This window comes from Balaenoptera borealis (assembly GCF_965194805.1).
Source record: "Balaenoptera borealis genome assembly, chromosome: 5".
NCBI classification, from domain to species: domain Eukaryota; kingdom Metazoa; phylum Chordata; class Mammalia; order Artiodactyla; family Balaenopteridae; genus Balaenoptera; species Balaenoptera borealis.
In genome coordinates, this window is record NC_138862.1 from 135,058,035 (window position 1) to 135,081,031 (window position 22,997).

The window sequence follows — 22,997 nt, forward strand, 5'->3', positions numbered from 1 at the left end:
GTGATCAGGGCTGGAAGAAGGTCAAAGGGAAAAAGGTAGTGCCAACAGATTTCTCCTTACATCTCAATGGGCAAAACACACCAAGGCCACTCCTAGTGTAAAGGAGACTGGAAAAAACCAGTATTCAGCTTTCACAGCCTCTATAGTAGAGGCAGCAAGGGAGAAGTTGGTTGGGACTAGATGTTGGATGAACCTACAGCGTCTGAAATTAATACAAAAATGACACTTTACCTTGGTCAAATATTCCTGAAAACATTGACCAATAGAATGTATACATATATCGGGCCTTCTTTTCACTCATAAACTCATCCATCTGATTATAACCTATGTACATATACATTGTAGCTTCCAAAACTGCATGGATTTTTCATCGATCAATTAGTATACACCGTATAATCCTATTTTTGTGAAAAACAAACATGAACGAATAAGCATTCAAAATAATGTGGAAGAATAGACACACACTGAAATATTGACAGAATTATGCATCTTCTCCCTTTTATATTGTCTCACTTTTTTATAATAAAACATATTAACTATGAATAAGAAAAATGAGTAATACATGTAGAAAATTAGCATTTAAAATGTTAACTTTTATGAAAAAGAATATATATATGTGTAACTGAATCACTACTTTGCAGTACATCTGAAACTAACACAACTTTGTAAATCAAATATATTTTCATTAAAAAAATAAAATAAAATGTTAATTTTTAAAAATATAAATCAATGAGAGATAATCTCTATTAACATTGGTATATATCCTTTCAAATGGATAACACACACACACTCACGCTTTTGAACATTTAAGATATGTCAAAATCCTAATATATATTAGTGTTATCTCATTTAATCCAAAATATTATGTGATAAAGTTACTGCAGAAAATCTTCATTTCTCATGTATTTATTATCTAATACCCAAAGTTACAAAGCTGAACATGAAAACAATAGTCATAAAAAATAATCACTCATGAACAGACCCTCGATAAACCTACTGCCTAGCCAGATATTGTCCTCACTCAAAAAAACTAGCACATATTTTTGTCTAGCACATCAATATCTTTGTGTTTCTCATTTACTACTTTTGACTTACTAAGAATTTGATCTTAGGTAAGATATTAATCTCTCTGTGCCTCCATTTTATCATCTGAAAAATGGGGATGTGGCGTTAATCTACTTCATGGAATGTATGCGCAGTTGAAATGGATTAATATCTGGCACATTTTAAGCCCTCTACAAGGGGTAGCTTTTAAGATTATTATTACATGCTTAAGTATAAAGGTCAAATAGATATTGGATACATGAGCTCGGGGGCTGGGTAAGGGTTTGAGAGAAAAAGAAATTGTTGTCAGCATACTGATGATGTTTGAAGCCAAAGAACTTGAGAGAAGTCTATTTTTTTTTTAAACATCTTCATAGGAGTATAATTGCTTTACAATGGTGTGTTATCTTCTGATTTATAACAAAGTGAATCAGCTATACATGTACATATATCCCCATATCCCCTTCCTCTTGCATCTCCCTCCCACCCTCCCTATCCCACCCCTCCAGGCGGTCACAAAGCACCGAGCTGATCTCCCTGAGCTATGCGGCTGCTTCCCACTAGCTATCTGTTTTACATTTGGTAGTGTATATATGTCCATGCCACTCTCTCACTTTGTCCCAGCTTAACCTTCCCCTCCCTGTGTCCTCAAGTCCATTCTCTACATCTGCGCCTTTATTCCTGTCCTGCCCCTAGGTTCTTCAGAACTATTTTTTTTTTGTTTAGATTCCATGTATATGTGTTAGCATACGGTATTTGTTTTTCTCTTTCTGAGTTACTTCACTCTGTATGACAGACTCTAGGTCCATCCACCTCACTACAAATAACCCAATTTCGTTTCTTTTTATGGTTGAGTAATATTCCATTGTATATATGTGCCATGTTTTCTTTATCCATTCATCTGTTGATAGACACTTAGGTTGCTTCCATGTCCTGGCTATTGTAAATAGAGCTGCAATGAACATTGTGGTACATGATGAAGTCTATTTTTTATTTTTTTATTTTCCATTATGGTTTATTACAGAATACTGAGTACAGTTCCCTATGCTATACAGTAGGACCTTGTTGTTTACCCATTCTGTATATAGTAGTTTGCGTCTGCTAATCCCAAACTCCCACTCCATTCCTCATCCACCTACCCCTGCCCTTGGCACCCTTATTCTCTATATCTGTGAGTCTGCTTCTGTTTCATAGAGAAGTTCGTTTGTGTCTTATTTTAGATTCCACACGTGATATCGTATGGTATTTGTCTTTCTCTTTCTGACTTACTTCACTTAGTATGATAATCTCTAGGTCCATCCACGTTGTTGCAAATGGCAAGATTTCATTTTTTTTTTTATGGCTGGGTAGTATTCCATTGTATATATGTACCACATCTTTATCCATTCATCTGTCGATGGACATTTAGGTTGCTTCCATGTCTTGGCTATTGTAAATCGTGCTACTATGAACATAGGGGTGCATGTATCTTCTCGAATTATAGTTTTGTCTGGATATATGCCTAGGAGTGGGGTTGCTGGATCATATGGCAACTCTATTTTTAGTTTTTTGAGAAACCTCCATACTGTTCTCTATAGTGGCTGCACCAATTTACATTCCCACCAACAGTGCAAGAGGGTTCCCTTTTCTCCACACCCTCACCAGCATTTGTTATTTGTAGACTTTTTAATGATGGCCATTCTGACTGGTGTGAGGTGGTACCTCATTGTAGTTTTGATTTGCACTTCAGGAGATGGAGTTTAGGTGGAGATCAAGTACCTAGAAAAACAGAAGATGCTTTAAGCATATTATTGAATAGGTCCCAAGTGGTAGGCACCATATTTACTGAATCATTTACCTAACTCTGTAGGAAATCTTTGCTTCTGATGCTTACTTAATGTGTTAACCAATGTCTTTTCTATAAAGATTCAAAGGAAAAATCCCATCTTGAAGCTGGTCTAGGGAAAAGTTTTCTTTCCCTGTTAATTAGTTTATTTCCCTTTCCTGGACAATATGAGATGTGTAAACCACAAATTTAACTCTAGGGATTAGTTTCAAAGCTCAGTTGAAAATTCATCTGCAGTTCAATTCACTGATTCTAAGTACTAGTTCTTTGTTCTTTTATTTATTTATTTATTTTTGGCTGTGTTGGGTCTTCGTTGCTGCATGTGGGCTTTCTCTAGCTGCGGCGAGCGGGGGCCACACTTTGTTGCGGTGTGCAGGCTTCTCATTGCGGTGGCTTCTCTTGTTGTGGAGCATGGGCTCTAGGCGTGCGGGCTTCAGTAGTTGCAGCATGCAGGCTCAGTAGTTGTGGCTCGCGGGCTCTAGAGCACAGGCTCAGCAGCTGTGGCGCACGAGCTTAGTTGCTCCATGGCATGTGGGATCTTCCCGGACCAGGGCTCGAACCCGTGTCCCCTGCATTGGCAGGTGGATTCCTAACCACTACACCACCGGAGAAGCCCTTCTTTGTTCTTTTAAATGAATATTTATTGTTTCTGTTTTCATTGTCTGATTTAATTTTGTAGAGTCGCTCCAGATCCTTTGTGGAAGAGAGTTGGTGGAGGAGCAGAAGTGGAAGAACAGTGCTGGAGTAGAGGGACGGCTCTGATGAGTGGATTCTGTGTGCCCGCCTCACACTGTAGCTGGGTCCACTCACTGTCCCTCCCCACCCCCTACACCAGACTTCTCTTGGTTCCTTGGTTCAAAATTCTCCCATCACCAGGCTTCACTTTTACTCTTTCCTCTGCTTACACCACTTTCCCCTACTCTTTACGTAGCCAACTGCTCATCTGCCAACCCTTCAGGAATGCCTTCCCTGAATGCCACCCTCCCCCTGCTATATATCCTCAACAGACCCTTGTACATTTTCTTCATAGCACTTATTATCATTAAAATCATTTTATTTTTTTGACAACTCTCATCTTCTTTTAAAAACTTTCTTTCGCTCTTGCATTCCCATCTATTCAAGAACAAAATTTCACCCAATTCCATATTCAAAGGAGTCCAGCTTTCTGGACTCTGTCTGCCAGTCCCTTAGTGCATGAAGGGACGCAGCTCTAGGTCAGACAGCTTAGGTGTTTTTAAATAAGACCCAGATAGTGATAGCAAAATGAAATAATTAGCGGTTTGAGAAACATTTTGGTCATTTCTTTCTATCTGAAATATTCAGTCCATATTCAGATTTCCCCAACTTTGCACAAAATGCCTTTTATGGCTGTTTCTAATCCTGAATCAGGTTGAGGTTCACACATTGCATTTGAATTTTATGTATATTTAGAGTCTTTTAGTCTAGAAAAGTTTCTCCACTTTTTTTTTGAAGAATCCAGGCTAACGTTCAATTTTCTAGGTTCATAAGATTGTTTCCTGATGGTATGGCTTAAATTATTCCTCTATTTTATTTTTTTATAGTCTGGAAGTTAGGTCTAGAGCAGGGCTTTCTAGTGAAAATATAGCCTGAGCCACATATGTAACTTAAAATTATCTGGTAGACACATTTAAAAAAGTAAAACAAAAAATAAATTAATTTTAATAAGATATACAAGATATTTATTTAACCTATTATTTCTAAAACATGATTTCAACATATAATAAATATTGAAAAGGTATCAATGAGACTTAAAAAATTTTTTTGGTATTAAGTTCTTTAAATGCTGTGTATTTTTCACACTTAGAGCACATCTCAATTTGGAGTAGTCACATTTCAAATGTGTCAGATGTGGCTAGTGTCTACCATATTGGACAGTGAGGTCTAGGGGCTTGATTAGATTCAGGTTAAAGATTCTTGGTAAGAATGCTTTATTGGGTGATACTGTGTACTATTAGTCATGTTACGTTTGAACATGTGGATAAAGGGTTTACTGCCAGAGTTTTCCACTATAAAAGATTTATTTCTCCCCCTTTCTAATGTAAAAAGTAACCTGTAGGTATTCTTTGGGCACCATGAGTCTATCTTGTTGCCCCACAGCCTTTCACCCAATGATTTTAGAATCCATTGATGATCCTTGTGGGAACCAGTTATTATACTGCAGGTTACAAATTGGTAATTTCCAATTCCTTTTACATCTATCATCTTGCAATCATCTACAAAAAAAAAGAAAAGATGTACTATTAACTGCAGGGTGTTGTTTGCATTAGGGATTCTCTTTACCCCTTTTCCTTAGGATGCAAGGCTTGCAGAGAGTCCATGTGGACACGTCCCGGGATTGGAAGTGAGGCAAAAGCAGCCTGGGGGAGGGAGGAATGAGGAGAGGTCAGGACGATGATGAAGTGTGTGTTAAGGTAAGGCTAATGTCCGTAGCAAATAAACATCAGCATTTCACTGGCTTAACTCATGGATGTTTGCTTTTGCTTATGTAAAGGTCCTATATGGGTGCTGGTGTTTAACAGGTGGTCTTTCTTCAGACAGTTATTCAGGGACACAGGCTTCTACCATTTTGTGGCTGTGGCATTACCTATGGCCTCTAGGCATCTAGGCTGAAGGGAAGGAGAGAGTGAAGGTCATTCCCCTCTTAACTGCCTTGACCTAGAAGTGAAACACATAATTTCCACTTGTACTTCACAGTGAGAGCTAGTCAAATGGCCCCACTTATATTCAAGGGGTAGAATTGGGTGGAAAGTATAGTTTCTATGGTACAGCTACTTTCCAGAAACATTTATTTTTTCTGTCACTGCCACAATGCAGCTGAGAGGCTGTTGACCAGAGAATAGAGGAGTGTTTGCTGGCTGTTTCTTCTTTTTACTCCGCCAGTGGCAAGGAAATTTCATTTTTTAATTTACTCTGAAAAACACAAGGTGAGATTCTTTTTAAAAAATCTCCACAGGTAGACATGATTGCTATTTAAAAGCAGAAGAAAAGAAAGTAAAGGAAAGAAAACCAAGAGGCGAGTACAGAAAGCATTAAAAAATATTTCATGAGTTATTTCACAAAATGTAGTGGTGGGGAAAAAATAGATGTGGAGAAAATGCAGTAGTAATCTAAACTGAGACAGATTTATCACATTTTTACACCATGACTTCTCTATTGGAGAGATGTTTAAAGCACTTACATACATAGTAATCAGAGTCTGAAATGTAAACATAATCTTATACTAACTGCTAAATAACTGTATGTGTGTGCTAATTCTTTTATTTATTTATTTTTTATTGAAGTATAGTTGATTTACAATGTTAGTTTCAGGTGTACAGCAAAGTGATTCAGACATATATACGTGTATATGTATACATATATATTATTTTCCGTTATAGGTTATTACAAGATATTAAGTATAGTTCCCTATGCTATACAGTAGGTCCTTGTTGTTTATCTATTTTATATATACTAGTGTGTATCTGTTAATCCCAAATTCTTAATTTATCCCTCCCCCACTTTCCCCTTTGGTAACCATAAGTTTGTTTTCTATGTCCTTGAGCCTGTTTCTGTTTTGTAAATAAGCTCATTTGTATCATTTTTTTAGATTCCACATATAAGTGATATCATATGATATTTGTCTTTCTCTGTCTGGCTTACTTCACTTAGTATAATATTCTCTAGGTCCATCCATCTTGCTGCAAATGGCATTATTTCATTTTTTTTTTTAATGGCTGAGTAATATTTGTACTAATTCTCATATGTATTTTAGACATTCCTCATCCTGGGACTCATGATCTTGTCGTTAATGGTAACATACCTGACAAGGCCACATCTATTTATTCAACAAGTATCTACTGAATGCCTACCATGTGTCAGATACTGTCCTAGGTGTTGAAAATATCCTGGTGAATAAGAATTACAAAATCACTGAACTCATGGAGTTTATGGTCTGGTAGGAAAACAGACATTAAGCACATAGTTACCCTCTAAAATGAAATGATTTCAATGATAAGTGCTATGAAGAAAAAGTTTAGGGTCCATGAGATTATTATATAACGGGCAGGGGGTGGTTTTAGGGAAGGCCTTCCTGAAGCGCTGGCACTTAATCTGGAACTTGAAAGATGAGCAGATTTTGGCAGGGTGGGCAGGGGTCAGATCATGCAGGGTCTTGTAGGCCAAACTAAAGATTTCTAACTTCAGTCTAAAAACAAGGGGGGAGAATCTGGAAGGATGTAAGCATGGATGTCTTATAACTGTAGCTGTATTCTAAAAAAGATTACTGGAATAGTAGCCATGTTAGATGTTGAAACAATTTTGTAGTGATTAAAACAGTACTCCCAGATGAATTAAATGGCAACTCAATGGACAGAAGAGAAAGTTCATCAGAAGACTCACTATATATAGGAAACTTGTATATGGTAAATAGTCATTTCAAATAACTGGAGGAAAAATGGATTACGTGTTAACATGTTTTGATATTACAGTATCCCTCTAGAGAAAAAATAAAGTTGGGTCCATACTTCAGAAGTTTAAAAATACAAAAAGACCCAGAAGAAATCATGGAAGGAGTATAAAAAATAATATTGTGGGTGCAGAATGCCTTTTCTGAGTAGTGGATTTCAAAATCCAGACATCATAAGAATAGTGGTGGTTTGGCTTAGGCCCTGGAGAGATGGCAGTGGGTGGCTTCAAAGCATATTTTGGAGGTGGAATCAGCAAGAGCAGGTGATTATTGAATGGGGTGGGTGAAAGAGGGAAAGAGTAGAAAAATGTCAAGGATGACCTAAGGAATTCCAAATCTGTAGTTTGAGGAACCCAGTGGTAGTAGTGCTGCCTACTGAAATGGGGAAGAATGGAGGAGAGGAAGTTGCTGGGATAATAAAAAAAAATTCAGCTCTGGATTAAAACATTTTGTGCTTCAAAGGACACCAATATAAAAGAAAAAGACAGCATAGAGAAAAACTATTTGCAAATCTGATAAGGGACTTGTATCCATAATATATAAAGAGATCTTAAAACTCAATAATAAAAAGACAACCAGATTAAAAAAATGGGCAAAGGGTTTGAATAGACATTACTCCAAAGAAGATATAAGAATGGCCAGTAAGCACGTGAAAAGATACTCAACATCATTAGTTATTAAGAAAATGCAAATAAAACCCACATGAAATACTACTTCACACCTAGTAGGATGGCCATAATAAAAAAGATAAATAATAACATGTGTCAGTGAAGATGTAGAGAAATTGGAACCCTTATACATTGCTGGTAGGAATATAAAATGATGCAGCAACTTTGGAAAATAGTTTGGCAGTTTCTCAATACGTTAAACATAGAGTTACCATGTGACTCCACACTTCTGTAACTGAAAGTGGGGTCTGGCTGCTCGCCACTCAAAAGCCAATATTGGTGGAAAGGAAAGTTTGCTTTATTTTGGATGCCAGCAAATGGGGGGGTGAGGGCGGACTTCTGTCCAAAGGCCGACTCCCGCCATGACAATCAGGGGGCAAGAGCTTTTATAGACAGAAGGAGGGGGCTACATGCAGAAACAGCACTGTCAGCTCTGACAGTCACCTTGAAATTGGTCATGTGGTGGTCTGACCAGTGTCATCTTGATTGCTTTAAGTACAGTTCATCTTCAGTTCTAGGGTTGGTTTGTTCCCAGTTCCTTGAGGCCAGTTCTTGGAATTGTGGCAGCTTATGTCGTGGCTACAGCCTGGTCATCATGTAGTTAACTTCTTCCACCTGGTGGGGGTTTCAGCATCTACAAGACAGCTCACAGGATATGGCTCAGAATATTATCTATAGCACTTGAGGAGGAGCTAAAGGTCCTTGACTATGCTTAATGACTAAACTATTATTATTTAGTCTTGTTGAACTGTTTTCCTTTGTTTCTGCATTTTCTCACTTCTCTGATTAAACTTATTCTTTGGCTAAAGTTTTTCCACAGACAAAAGGCAGGCAGAGGACATGGCTGGGAAGGACCATAGGGTCCTGCTCCGTTTCACTTCCACTCCTAGGTGTTTACTCAAGAGAAGTGAAAACATATGATCACAAAAAGCCTTATGCACGAATGTCCATAGCAGCATTATTTGTAATAACCAAAAAAGTGGAAACAACCCAGATGTCTATCAACTAGTGAATGGTAAACAAAATGTGAAATATTCATGCAATAGAATATTTGGCAATAAAAGGAAATGAAATACAAGCTACAACAGGGATAATCCTCAAAAACACATGAAGTGAAAGAAGTCAGTCACAAAGACCCACATGTTGTATACCATATACACAAAATGTCCAGAATAGGCAAGAAACAGAAAGTAAATTAGTGGTTGCCTAGTCCTGGGATGGGGAGAAACAATGGGCAGAATGGGGAGTGACTGCTAATAGTTACAGGGTTTCATTTTGGGGGTCAGGAAGATGTTCTAAAGTTAGATTATAGGTATGATTGCACAATTCTGTAAAAAAAAAATATATATATATATAAAAATCCATTGATTTGTGTATTTCAAACAGGTGAACTTTATAGTATGTAAATTATATCTCTATAAATCTCTTAAAAAATTCAACTTGGGATATATTAACTTTCCTAAGCCTGTGAATCCTCTTAAAGGACTCTGCTCTGGTGTACTTGGGTGAAGGGCATCTGAACAGGTCCTGGGGAATGTCAGAAAGCCTCAGAGTTTAGGGATTGGGTAGAAGACCTGGATGGGGAACAGACTGCTGTCAGGGCATCTTGTTTTCTTCTTCCAGGCTCAGGGAGCGAGGCCACGCCCCTCCCTCGTTTCCTAGCAACCAGCCCCGGACTCGCGCTCCTCCTCAAGCCGTCACTTCCTCTCCGCGACAGGAAGTGGGGTCAGAGCCGGCAGTTTTCCCGGGTGTTCAGCGTTTGCAGCGTCTGCAGCCGCTGGAGAAGCGGAGTTTCACTGGACCTCGCTGCCTACCTGTCTCCCGGGTTCCACCTCCCGCGGGTGAGGAGGTCCTCAAGGAGTCAGAGGGTCTCGAGGGTCCAGGCCTGCGCGAGAGGAAGGCGAGGCCCGGGAACGCGTGGCCGGCGGGGCGGAGGAGGGGGCTGGCGGGCGACTCCCTGGGGTCTGGGATCAGCTCAGCGTGGCTCGGTGTCTGCTGCGGCCCCGAGAGCTTCCCGCGTCTCCCCCGCGGACCGCCGGGGTCCTTGGAGACTGGGACTCCTCTGCGTCCCTCCTGCAGGATCCCCTTCCCCCCTCTTTAAAGGAGGACCCCTCGTAGAGAAGACTCGCCGGACTGCTGACTCCCTTCCCCGCCCAGACCCTGAAGTGACCTGCCATGACCTCCGTGTAAGCGAGCGATCGGCTTGTGACACTTCCCAGAGTCCCCCAGGGTAAATGTTTGCACGTGTGCACGGCCGTGTGTACATGTGTGTTTTCATTTCCTGCAAAATCTGAGCTAGGAGAACCCTGGGCTGTGTTTGGCAAGTCGGTATTTTGGTTTACTTTTTTTAGCATCCCTACCAGGGGTTCTTCCTTGTCGTTATGACAAACCAAACGACTCTGTGCCTTCTGTTAGCTGAGTGGGAAGGCACACTGGAATTAGGCTGGGCGGGCTCAGGATATGCCGATTGTTTGGATTTTTTTAGCCCGACCTATTTGTATCAGGCGATTCTTAGTTAGATTTAAGTTTTTAATATGTTTGGGTTTTCTATTCAAGACTAAAGGTTCTTCTTGGACAAAGACTGTGTCATATAGTACTTTTGTAACTCTTATAGCCCCAGCATAATACTGAACACATTAGTAAAGGCTTATTAAGTTTTAAATTTAAATATCATAAAATACACATTCTAACATTTTCAGCTTAATAGTGATGGGGCCTATTTACATATAAGTCAGCTCCTGGAAAGGACAATATAAAATAACAAGATCTTTTAAGATAAATATGTCTGAAATCTAGAAGCTGCCCAGAAGGCTAAGGACAGTGCTCTCGGTGGAAGAGAAATAGGTATATCTATCTTACAGGAAGAGGCCACACAAATAATGGTGTTTCATTGCTTGTTCTTTTCTTTTTCCTTTTCTCTTTCCTTCCGTTTTTTTTTTAAATAGGTGTTGTATCCTAACTTACTGAGGTGCTTGCTGCCATTATGGGAAACCAGCTTGCCGGCATTGCTCCCTCCCAGATCCTTTCTGTGGAGAGTTATTTCTCAGACATCCATGACTTTGAATATGATAAGAGTCTGGGGAGTACTCGGTTCTTTAAAGTTGCTCGAGCGAAACACCGAGAAGGCCTGGTGGTTGTGAAGGTCTTTGCAATTCAGGATCCCACGTTGCCTCTAACCAGCTATAAACAAGAGCTTGAGGAACTGAAAATCAGGCTTCATTCTGCACAGAATTGCCTGCCTTTCCAGAAAGCAGCAGAAAAAGCATCTGAGAAGGCAGCCATGCTCTTCAGGCAGTATGTGCGAGACAACCTCTATGATCGCATCAGCACCCGTCCATTCTTAAATAACATTGAGAAGCGCTGGATCGCTTTCCAGATCCTCACAGCTGTGGACCAAGCACACAAATCTGGAGTCCGTCATGGGGACATCAAGACTGAGAATGTGATGGTCACCAGTTGGAACTGGGTCCTTCTAACTGATTTTGCCAGTTTTAAACCCACTTATCTTCCAGAGGACAACCCAGCAGATTTCAACTATTTTTTTGACACTTCACGGAGGAGAACTTGTTATATTGCTCCTGAACGTTTTGTTGATGGTGGATTGTTTGCCACTGAGTTAGAATATATGAGAGATCCTTCAACTCCACTTGTAGACTTAAATAGCAATCAGAGAACAAGAGGAGAGTTGAAGCGAGCAATGGATATCTTTTCAGCAGGTATGTGAGTTGGTCAACTTTGCTAGGGTGGGAGTGTGCATTTACTTTAACTCTTGAACATAGAAAATTAATTTTTTTGGTAAATCCTCCTACACTTTTCAGATAGATGCAGTATTCTTTCACTGGACGTGTTTCAGTACCTAGAAAATCCAGAAAGTGGTCTACTCATTCAGATGTTTAAGGAATATTTGAATTCTTTCTTCTGTATATGTCAGGCACTGTCTTAAGTGCTAGAGACATAGATGGGTAATTATGTTTTTCTTTTCAAGGTGCTTACACTTTAATGGGGAGAGAGATATGATACTGAAAAAAGACATTTCAGTGCACTGTGGTTTGCTGTGGTGGTGATAAGCTTAGGCTGCTGTTACAGGAACGTATGGATACTTAAATGAATCTCTGTGGTGGTGATGGGTAGAGTGGCAGGATCAGGAAAGGCATCTCTATTGGAAGGAAGGTATTTAAACTGAGACCTGAAAGGTGATTGGGAGCTAGCTATGGGAAGGGTAGTTTGTTTCAGGCAGAGGGTGTTGCTTATATGAAGACTTGAAGACCAGAGCATGATGCATTGATTTATTAGGGGACTTTAAGTACTTTAGTACATCTGGAATGTAGGGTGTGAGGTAAGCAAGGCCCAGATCAGAAGGGGTCTGGTATGCCCATGCTAGTCTACAGGGACATTATCAGATACGTGTTTTAGACAAAACACTGACTGTAGCAGGAGATGGGAAAGCCAGTTAGTAATCAGCTGCCACAATTCAGGTAAGACATGGTCCTGACTGGCTTCAAGTTGTGACAATTGGAGAAGGAGTGGAGAAAAGTAATGCTTAAGAGATAATTAGTGGGTAGAATTGTTAGGAGGATCAAGAACACTCCTATTACCCCGGCTTGGGAAACCAGGGGGATGGTGATACCAGTCACTGAGCTAGGAGACACACGAGGAGGAACAGATAGGGGGTGGGAAGATGCTGAGGTCTGTATTAGATGTTGAGTTGAAGGTGTCAGGGGATATGCAGGAGAAGATGTGTGACAGGCAGTTGTTACAAGGTTTGGTACATAGAGGTGTGGGGTGGAGATGGAGATTTGGTAGCTATCAGGAAATAGGTAGTAGTTACTGTAGCCAAGGGAATGCGTTTATAGTCAGGGAGTTTGTGGAGAAGTGATTCTTAAGTGTTTTTGGCTCCCCTTAAAGACTTTGATGAAACCAGTGACCTCCTTCTTTGGAAAAAAGTACCATACATTCATATACATTACATACACAGACCACATGAAGCTTGGTCATGGATTGTAGGCTATCTATGAATTTCTGGAGGAGAAGTGGGCTGAGGGTGGTATCCTGAGGAATACCATATGAACTCTAGCATCACTGCCACTTTTTGTAAATTTTGCAAAGGTTGGCTTTAATCTTTTTCTCACCTGTAGGTTTCCTACAAGGAAAACATAAATTGAGTTGTATTTTAGATTATTTAGGAAAAGTGACATAATTAATGAAGAAATGTATTTCATCTAGGGGAACAAATGAGCTTTGTTAAACAGGATTGTACCTCTCTCTGTTGGTCTGTTCAGCTCACTAGTCTATGTCCCAAGGTAATACTGAGGGAAGGTATTTTTGATGAGGTGGGGTAGCCTCCGCGTTGTAAATATAACAAGATTAGAAATGTAATCCATCAAAGTCCCAACCTGATCAGTGAATTTATCTAAATTTTTCTTGAACTATTTTTACCTTTTAAACTTACTGTTATGTAAATAGGACTCCTCCAGCTTAGAAATGTGATCACTTTCTAGCTTCAGCGGATCATTTTATAGCTTTTTTTTAAATAAAATTGAGGTATAATTGACATATAACATTAGTTTCAAGTGTACAACATAATGATTTGATATTTGTATGTGTTGGGAAATGATCACCACAAGTGCAGTTAACATCTGTCACCATATGTAGTTAAAAAATTTTTTTTTTCTTGTGGGTGAGAACTTTTGAAATCTACCCTCTTAGCAACTATAGTCACCTTGCTCTGCATTCCATCTCCATGACTTATTTATTTTATAACTGGAAGTTTGTTATAGTTTTAAAATTTCAAGGATTGATGAAGAGTTTATATTTATCCTTTCTGTGTGCATTATAGTCATTATAGTTTTGTGAAGTTCAACAGAATTCTTACTCAGCATTTGTTTTCCAGACTAAAGAGCTCTACGTTTTGTCTGAAGATTTCATTTCTTTGAAAGGGGTGGGTGGGATCTGTTCACCTCCCACTGCTCCTAAGATTTGATTTAGGCTCTTTGGGTTTGAATGTTAGGCTCTCTGGGTTTGAATGTTAATTTTCCCCATCTTAAGGCCTATCCATGGTTCCTGGCTGCTAGTTTGGGAGAAGTGTATATATTCTGTGTCTCTGGTCACATATATGGGCAGAGCCTTGTTTGCTGGAGATCTTTCATTCATTCACTTGACAAGTATTTGAGTGCCTATTATGTGTAAGGGACTGTTGTGTAGGTGTCGGGAACGCAGCTGTGAACAATACTGGTAGAGTTTCTGCACTCATGGAGCTTGCATTCTAAGTGTGGGCAGGGAGAGAGAATAAAAAAGTAAATAAGAAAGTTAATTTTCATTAGTGATAAGTGCTGTGATGAAGTGCTATGGTTTCTAAGTGGATGACAAGGGCTAGTAGATAAAATGAAGGCCTCCCTTGAAGGTGACATTGATCTGAGATCTGAATGATAAAGAAGGACTCAGTGATGATAAAGGCAACTTGAACAAATTGTTCTATAGAGAAATACCACCCCGTAACACCTCTTCCAGAATACCATTTTAAAAGTTGCTGGAAAGGGAACTTCCCCGGCGGTCCAATGGTTAAGACTCTGAGCTTCCACTGCAGGGAGCATGGGTTCCATCCCTGGTCAGGGAAATAAGATCCTGCGTGGTGCGTGACGCATCCAAAAAATTGAAAAAAAAAAAGTTGCAAGAAAAAAAAATCCTATATTTACCTCTGTATTAGTTTGCTAGGGGTGACATGACAAAATACTCTAGACTGGGTAGCTTAAACAAAAATTTATTTTCCCTCAGTTCTGGAAAGTTCCCTCAGAGCCTGGAAGTCTAAGATCAAGGTGCCAGCAGGGTTGGTTTCTCTTGAACCCTCGCTCCTTGAGTTCCAGGTGGCCACTTTTCCCCTGGTGTTCCTTCCTCTTATAAGGACACCAGTCATAATGGATTAGGGCCCCACCTTTATGACCTCATTTAACCTTAATTACCTCTTTAAAGGCTCTGTATCCAAATAGTCACATTCTAAGGTGTTAGGGCTTCAACACAGGAATTTAGGGGGGTGGTGAGAGATGTAGTTCAGTCTGTAAACAATCTCCATTTAGTTGTAAATAAATGTTCTTTATTTTTACAGTATTTGGAAATAATTTCAAACTTAAAAACTTGCAAAAATAAAAATAGTACATAGAACACCCATAAATCCTTTACCCAGATTCACCTGTTGTTAACATCTTGTTCCAATTGGTTTATCACTTATACCTTTTCTCTGCACTCCGTACCCCACACTCCCCACCCTTCCTCCCCACCCCTCCACGGCCCTTTGCCCCAAGTACTTTAGTATTTCCTAAGACCCCACTAGTCTCTTACATAAAGTTTATGTAACTGTATGTTGCAGTTACCAACTGCAGTGAATTTAACATTGATACAATTATTTACACTTTTTATTCTAATTTTGTATTTGACCCAGTAACAACCTTTATAGCATTTTTCCTCCTCCAGGACACGACCCAGTCTAGGGTCAGGTATTGCATTTAGTTGTCATGTCTCTTTAGCTTCCTTTAATCTGGAACATTTTCATAGTCTTTCTTTGTCATTATGACATTGACATTTTTTGAAGAATACCTCTCCCCTTAAATTTTTAAAAATTATTTTTATACTCTTTATTTAAAATAATAGACTCATAGTAAGTTGCAAAAATGATGAAGAACCTTTCACACAGCTACCCCCAGTGACATCTTATATGACTGTAGTACCATATCAGAATCAGGAGTTGACATTGGTGCATTACTGTTAACTAGACTTACACCTTATTTAGTTTTCACCAGCTTTTACCTGCACTGTGTGTACGTGCTTGACCTCACCTCTTTCTTTTTCAATAGAATGGTCCTCATTTTGTATGTATCCTCTGTTTCCTTGTGATTAGATTCAGGTTATTCATTCTCAGTAGGAATACTGTGTAGGTGATGATGTCTTCACAGTATCGTATCTGGGGGCAAATGGTGTCTGTTGGTGATGTTAATTTTGATCATGTGGTCAAGTTCTTGCCCAATTTCTCCCCTCTGTAGTTACTTTTTGTTTTTTTAATCCCTTGCAACTAATAAGCAACCTGTGGGAAGAAACTTTAAGACCATGCAAATATCCTGCCAGCCATCACTGTTTCCTCTTTGATCTGGTGTCTGTTGATCATTCTTGCCTGATCTGATCTTTACTATGATGGTTGCAAAATGATGACCTTGCAACTCCAGCACTACCTCCACATTTACCAGTAGGCCCTCAGTATTCTTGTGTGTTCAAGTGTTCTGTCTTTCCCCTCATTTATTTATTATTATTGGTATGGACTCTTTAATTCCTGCACACAGTTTGCTAATATTTTTTGGAGGATTTTTATCTATATTCATCAGGGATTGGTCTGTAGTTTGCTTTACTTGTGATGTCTTTGTCTGGTTTGCTACTAGGGTAATATTGGCCTCATAGAATGACTTGGGAAGTGTTCCTCCTCTTCTGTTTTTGGAATTTGTCAAGGATGGGTGTTAATTATTTTAATGTTTGACAGAATTCACCTCTTAAGCCACGTTGGCTTAGGTTTTTCTTTGTGCGAAGTTTTTCATTACTAATTCAGTCTCTTTAAAAGGTCTATTCAGATTTTCTTTCTTTTTAAGTCACCTTTGGTAATCTTTATCTTTCTAGGAATCTTTCCATTTCATTTAGTTTATCTGTTTTTTGGCATACATTTGTTTAAAGTATTCCCTTATAATTCTTTTCATTTCTGTGATGTTTGTAGTAATGCCCCCTTTTTCATACCTGATTTTCATAGTTTGAGTCATCTCTCTTCTTAGAAAAGCTTGTCAATTCTGTTGAGCTTTTCAAAGCACCAACTTTTGGTTTTGTTGATGTTCTCTATTGTATTTTATTCTCTATTTCATACATTTTCACCCTAATATCTATTGTTCCTTTCTTTCTTTTTGCTTTGGTTTTAGTTTGCTTCTTAAGGTTAAGATTATTGTTTTTTTAAAAATAAATTTATTTATTTTATTTATTTATTTTTGGCTGCATTGGGTCTTTGTTGCTGCGCACAGGCTTTCTCTAATTGCTGTGGGCGAGGGCTACTCTTTGTTGTGGTGCGTGGGCTTCTCACTGTGGTGGCTTCTCGTGTTGTGGAGCACGGGCTCTAGGCGTGCGGGCTTCAGTAGTTGCAGCACACGGGCTCTACTTGTGGCTCGCAGGCTCTAGAGCACAGGCTCAGTAGTTGTGGCGCACAGGCTTAGTTGCTCCGTGGCATGTGGGATCTTGCCAGACCAGGGCTCGAACCTGTGTCCCCTGCGTTGGCAGGCAGGTTCTCAACCACTGCGCCACCAGGGAAGCCCTAGGTTATTGTTTTGAGCTCTTATAAAATAGGTGTTTATAGTTATACATTTTCTCTAAATGCTGCTTTAGTTGCATCCCATACATTTTTGTATGTTGCTTTTGTTTTCATTCCTCTCAGAGTATTTTCTAATTTTCCTTTGATCATTGGTTATTTGAGTGTGTTGTTTAATTTCTACATATTTGTTAATTTTTCAGATTTTCTTCTGTTACTGATTTTTTTCATTCTATTGGGGTTTGAAGGATGTAATTTGTATGATTTCAGTCCTTTTAAATTCATTGAAGCTTGTTTTATGGTCTAGCATATGGTTTTATCTGGAGAGTGTTCCACATGTACTTCAAAAGAATTTTGTACTCTGTTGTTAGATGGCGTGTTCCTTTGATGTCTGTTAGATCTGGTTTATAGTATTGTTCAGTTCTTCTATTTCCTTCTTGCTTAAGGTGTTCTTAATAGCTATTTTAGTTTTTTATTCTAAAACTTGACACTGTATGGATAGAAATTAAGAAATTTATTGAGTGTTTATTATGTATCAAGAGCTGTCGTAGTTGCTGGAGATTTTTCAGTGGACAAAATAGACAAAAATCCCTTGTGGAGTCTGCATTCTAGTGGGTATATGGACAATAAAGAAATAAATACATAAAATATATAATGTGGCATTTGGTGATGTGGAGAAAAACAGCAGGGAAAGGGGAAAGGGAATGTGTTAGATGACGAGTGTGGGGTAGTTGTAGTGGGGGGGCTTGGAATTTTAAACTGGGCAATCAAGAAATGCCTTACTGCTAAGATGACATTTGATTCAAGGTCTAAAGGAAGTTTAGGTGTAAGCCATGAGGGTGCTTGTGGGTATAGTATTCCAGGCAGAGGGACCAACACATGCAAAGGCTGTGACTGAGGTTGTTCAAGGATCTCCTTAAGATTTGTTAACTGCATGTCATATACTGATTCAGTGAAACTGCTTTGTCTTTTTGGGAATGTAGTTGCTTTATTTATTCCTTGTTTGAAGATTATGTAAGTGCAAAATGAAAGGTATCTCTCTTTCCCTCTCTAATCTTACAGCCACACTTCTTAGCTCTTCTCATTTTATAAGTGTGTCTGTTCACTGGTTTACTTTATTTCTTTCTTCCTAGGCTGAAAGCTTCATGAGGGCAGAGTTATCTGTTTTATGCACTGAGTCTAGTGTGTAGTAAACACCTGATAACTTTTTGTTTAATGATGAATAAATGAGTTGTCAGATGTGACTTCTCAGTAGTTTCTTATGAACTTAATATCTATAAATTCACATTTTAAAAGAACACTTTCTTATGGCTCTTAATCTGTCTTTGTATCTCTGAATGTATGTGTGTATATAACATGTGTAATATATTTGTTTTCAGTTATAGAACAAGGAAGTAATTTTATTTGATTTAATTTTTTTTAAGAAGGAGAAAAATTAAGTAGGCCTTTTTTGACTTCATACTTTTAGAAACTGATGATTAGGCAATAGACGTTTTTCCTGTCTTGCTGGATTGTAGTTGTATGTTGCATTAAACATTTTAATTCGGTTTACTTTGAGTTTTGCATTTTGAGTTTTATGAATTCTCTGAATTCTTGATCTGTATTAATATCTTGCATTTCATTTTTAATGGAATTACATCTGCTATTTTCCAGGTTGCGTGATAGCTGAGCTTTTTACAGAAGGTGTGCCACTATTTGATCTCTCTCAACTTTTGGCTTACAGAAATGGACAGTTTTTCCCTGAACAGGTGCTGAATAAAATTGAAGATTGCAGTATCAGAGAATTGGTAACTATGCTACAAATATTTCTCACTTTTGCATTAGTCAGTTCTCTGGAATGTTCTGAATTTGGGACAAGCAGTAAAACCCCATAGACTCATATACCAGCCTACTGTTTTTACTTTGTTAGGCAGAAGTGTACAATTTTTTTCCCCTTCTTAGGCACAGAGCTCATTTGACTTTATATTATACACACACACACACACACACACACACACACACACACACAGACACATGCGCACACGCATGCACGCACCTTTCCATTATAATCTTTAGCTCTGCTTTGGACAGATTTGGAAGGGAGTAAGGAGGTGCTTGGGGGTTAGAGATTGTCCAGGATAGAGCTTGCTAGTAAGAAATGAAGAGGATAAATATCTAAAATGAGGAGACAGGGAACAGCAACTTGAATGTAATACAGCAGTATAGGGGCATTTCATATAAAAGCAACTAGCTTTGTGTACCTCCCTTGACCCTGAGGGCAGGTCTGGAAGGGAAGCTGTAGAATCACACATTAGTATAGCAGAACAGATGTGAGGAATTCTGTGGGAGGTCACGTAAGCCGTATATCCACAGTACTGTTTGAGGGGATCTTTTCTAAGTCAGTCAATACAGTAACTGATGCATATGATGATGACTCTGAGCCACGGAAAGGTTATGTATATTTAAAATGTTCTTTAGTAAGGTAGGGAAACATGCGTTTTGATTTCTCTTACAAATGGCAAATATTAAGAAATCAGATGCTCCAGAGGAAGCCAGTTTAGCTCACGTTCAGTGAACAGTACACTGGATTAGGAGTTGGCGTACCTGGCTGTTGTAGGCGTGGCACTCCTTATCATGTTGTGTTGGCGAAGTAAGTTTATGAATTTGGGCCTACCTTTTCTTAACTGTGAAAGGAGTGAATTTGACTAATTTTTAAGGCTAATCCTCTTTATGTGTCTGGCCCATCTGGAGTATGTTAATACTTGATTTCTTGTTGCTTTATAGGATGATAGTAGAGTCACATATTACTCAGTAGTCAGGTTCTGAAAGTAGTTTGAAAGATAAAGATTAGAAAGAGCCAGCATTGCCTCAAATATCCTTTAAATCATGTGTTAAGTTGCCGTTGTAGCTTTCATCTGATTTAATTTGCTGTTCTCAAATCTATTTTTCACTCCCTTTCTTGCCCTGGTATAGGTAACTCAGATGATTCACCGTGAACCGGATAAACGTTTAGAGGCAGAAGATTACTTAAAGCAGCAGCGTGGCAATGCCTTTCCTGAAATATTTTACACTTTCCTTCAGCCCTACATGGCCCAGTTTGCCAAGGAAACATTTCTTTCTGCAGATGAGCGTATTCTGGTTATAAGGAAGGATTTGGGCAACATTATCCACAATCTCTGTGGCCATGATGTGCCAGGGAAAGCAGAAGGAGAGCCTAAGGAAAATGGGCTGGTTATCTTGGTGTCAGTTGTAACGTCCTGCCTACAGACCCTTAAATACTGTGACTCCACGCTTGCTGCCCTGGAACTTATTCTCCATTTGGCCCCAAGACTAAGTGTAGAAATTCTTCTGGATCGTATTACTCCGTATCTTTTGCATTTCAGCAGTGACTCTGTTCCTAGGGTGAGGGCTGAAGCCTTGAGGACGCTGACCAAAGTTCTTGCTCTTGTCAAAGAGGTTCCTCGCAATGATGTTAACATCTACCCGGAATATATTCTGCCAGGCATAGCCCACTTAGCCCAGGATGATGCTACTATTGTTAGACTAGCCTATGCTGGTAAGAGCTTATTGTCCAAGTAATAACCACTCATATTTTTGAAGTTAGTGACTATAATACCTCTTGCTTCTCTGATATCTTTGGGAATTCCAAGAGTGAACTTTGGTCCTTGAACTATTTGTGTACATTTTAATAATATTTATAGCCGATCTGTTCCTGGAACTCAAGCTTTGTGTGTACCCTTATTTTTGAGGTGATCAGAATTATTAAGTGAAAAATATATAATATCAGAATCTTATAATTTTACTGGGAGTATTATATTTAATTTGGAGTAAGACTAATGTTCGCAAGTATGTGCTTCTGATCTAGTGTCTTTAGGCCTTTATAAAGTTTCTCTGAACAAATACGTTTGTTTGAATATCAGTATTAGGATATAACAGTCTATTGCTGTTGAAAAAGATTAATTTTGCTGGGTAATTTGGTGTTGAAAGGACCTAGCCTGTTTGTTAAGTTACTGAATTTTAAGGTCCTTTCAGTTACTATGATGCTTAAGAAGTGTGGCTTCTTTGTGATGAGGTGAGTGTGTTATATCACAAACTTACCCGTTTTATTTGTAATTCTTGCTCATAAAATGAGTGACACAGTCATATTGTTAGCTCCCCAAGTTAATTTCGTAATGCTTATTTCTGCATGGAAAGTGTCATTGAAACATTTACATAATTTCATCATTTATTTTTAAAATGTAATCTGTTGGAAATCAGGAATTCTGAAGTCTTTGTAAGTGGTACATAACGTGTGGTGATGATATTGTCTCTTTTTTTGAAAGATACTTGCTTATTAGTTCATTATTTTATGATTTACTTGTCATTATTTTAACGGAATGTGAAAAATGGTCTTTGGACTCTGTCTTTATGGCTAGGCACATCCACAAAGTGATTGGTGGTTGTTGGCTTTTTAAAAAATACGTATTTTTAAAAAAAATTTATCCATCTGCCTATTTATTTATGGTTTCTGATTTCCATAGCTGTATAGGTGTAAATTTTAGGCTTAGAAAATTCAGGATTTCTTTAAGACATATCCAAGTTTATCATTTGGAACAAAGCATGTTTACAATTCACTTGATAAATAGAAATACAGTTGACCCTTGAGCAACGTGGAGGTTAGGGACGATGACCCTCCACACAGCTGAAAATCCCCATATAACTTATAGTTAGCCCTCTATCCATGGTTCCACATCTGTGGATTCAACCAACCATGGATTGTGTCATACTGTAGTATGTACTCTTGAAAAAAAATTCGAGTGTTGTTCAAGGATCAACTGTAATTGAACTGGATAAAATTAAATGAAAGAAAAGCTTATGATTTTTAAAAAACAAGCTGTAATTTTTAGACTATTATGACGTACTTTTGACCCAGTGTATCTTGGTCTTTTCTCAATTGTGGTAAGTAGGTAAGGTTCTGATGTGTAGGTACCATATTATCATACTTACATTCAATTTCTAGCAGTCACAGCATAAAAACAATAGCTACTGTTTATTGAAAAATCTGCTTTGTATATACTGCTCAGGGTTGCAAGGGTTAGTTGCAAAAGATATAGAGATTCTAAAATAGGTTCTAGATTCTAAGATTTTAAGATCTGTGTATCTCTTGAAACTGACACTTGGAACAACCTTGAGCAGTAGATGTTATAGTGCCTTCATTTCCCAGCTGAGGAATTGGGAATGGGAGAGGCTAAGGGACACGACCAAAGTGTATCTGGACTAGTTCTTTCTCCGTTCTCAGAGCTGCTGGTCTAGACCTTGATTTTGAAGCCACCTGCTTTTATTTTACCCAGGTGTGCTGGGTCTTAGTGGTAAGAGTCCATGGTAACCCAGGGTCAGTGCCCCATGCCACCCAGCCATGGTGAACCATGGCTTAGTGCATGATAAAGCTGCCTTTTTAGATAGAATAGGAAGTCTCTTTGAACTTGTATGGCTAAGTGTAATTAAACCACACATGTCAGTAATTATAAAAGTTTAAAAATCAATTAAAAAATTTCTTTTATAGCATTGTTTTTAAATTCAGAGATGCTGGTCTAGATTTGTTTCTTGTGTAAAGTGAACTGACAAGTGTGTTGTGGTTTATGAACTTAAATGGGGAGATAAACATAGATCTGCTCAGACTTGAGAGGTGCCCAGGAAAGTAAGAGATTTTTCCTA

General features: G+C 38.7%; 1 protein-coding gene across 6 annotated transcripts in view; it reads left to right on the plus strand.

Annotated features, from left to right (window-relative positions):
- The first annotated feature begins 3,960 nt into the window (after positions 1-3,960).
- PIK3R4 (phosphoinositide-3-kinase regulatory subunit 4) overlaps positions 3,961-22,997 on the plus strand; it is a 79,224-nt gene continuing 60,187 nt past the window's right edge. For 2 of the 6 annotated variants that reach the window (XM_082392623.1, XM_082392622.1), the window contains exons 1-4: positions 3,962-10,232; positions 10,948-11,718; positions 18,978-19,111; positions 20,277-20,859. In XM_082392623.1, coding sequence (XP_082248749.1) covers positions 10,986-11,718; positions 18,978-19,111; positions 20,277-20,859 — 1,450 coding nt within the window. In that variant the 5' untranslated portion in view covers positions 3,962-10,232; positions 10,948-10,985. Of the gene's footprint in view, positions 10,233-10,947; positions 11,719-18,977; positions 19,112-20,276; positions 20,860-22,997 lie in introns of all 6 variants that reach the window. The other 4 variants (XR_014244818.1, XM_082392621.1, XM_082392620.1 and 1 more) reach the window with 4 other exon arrangements.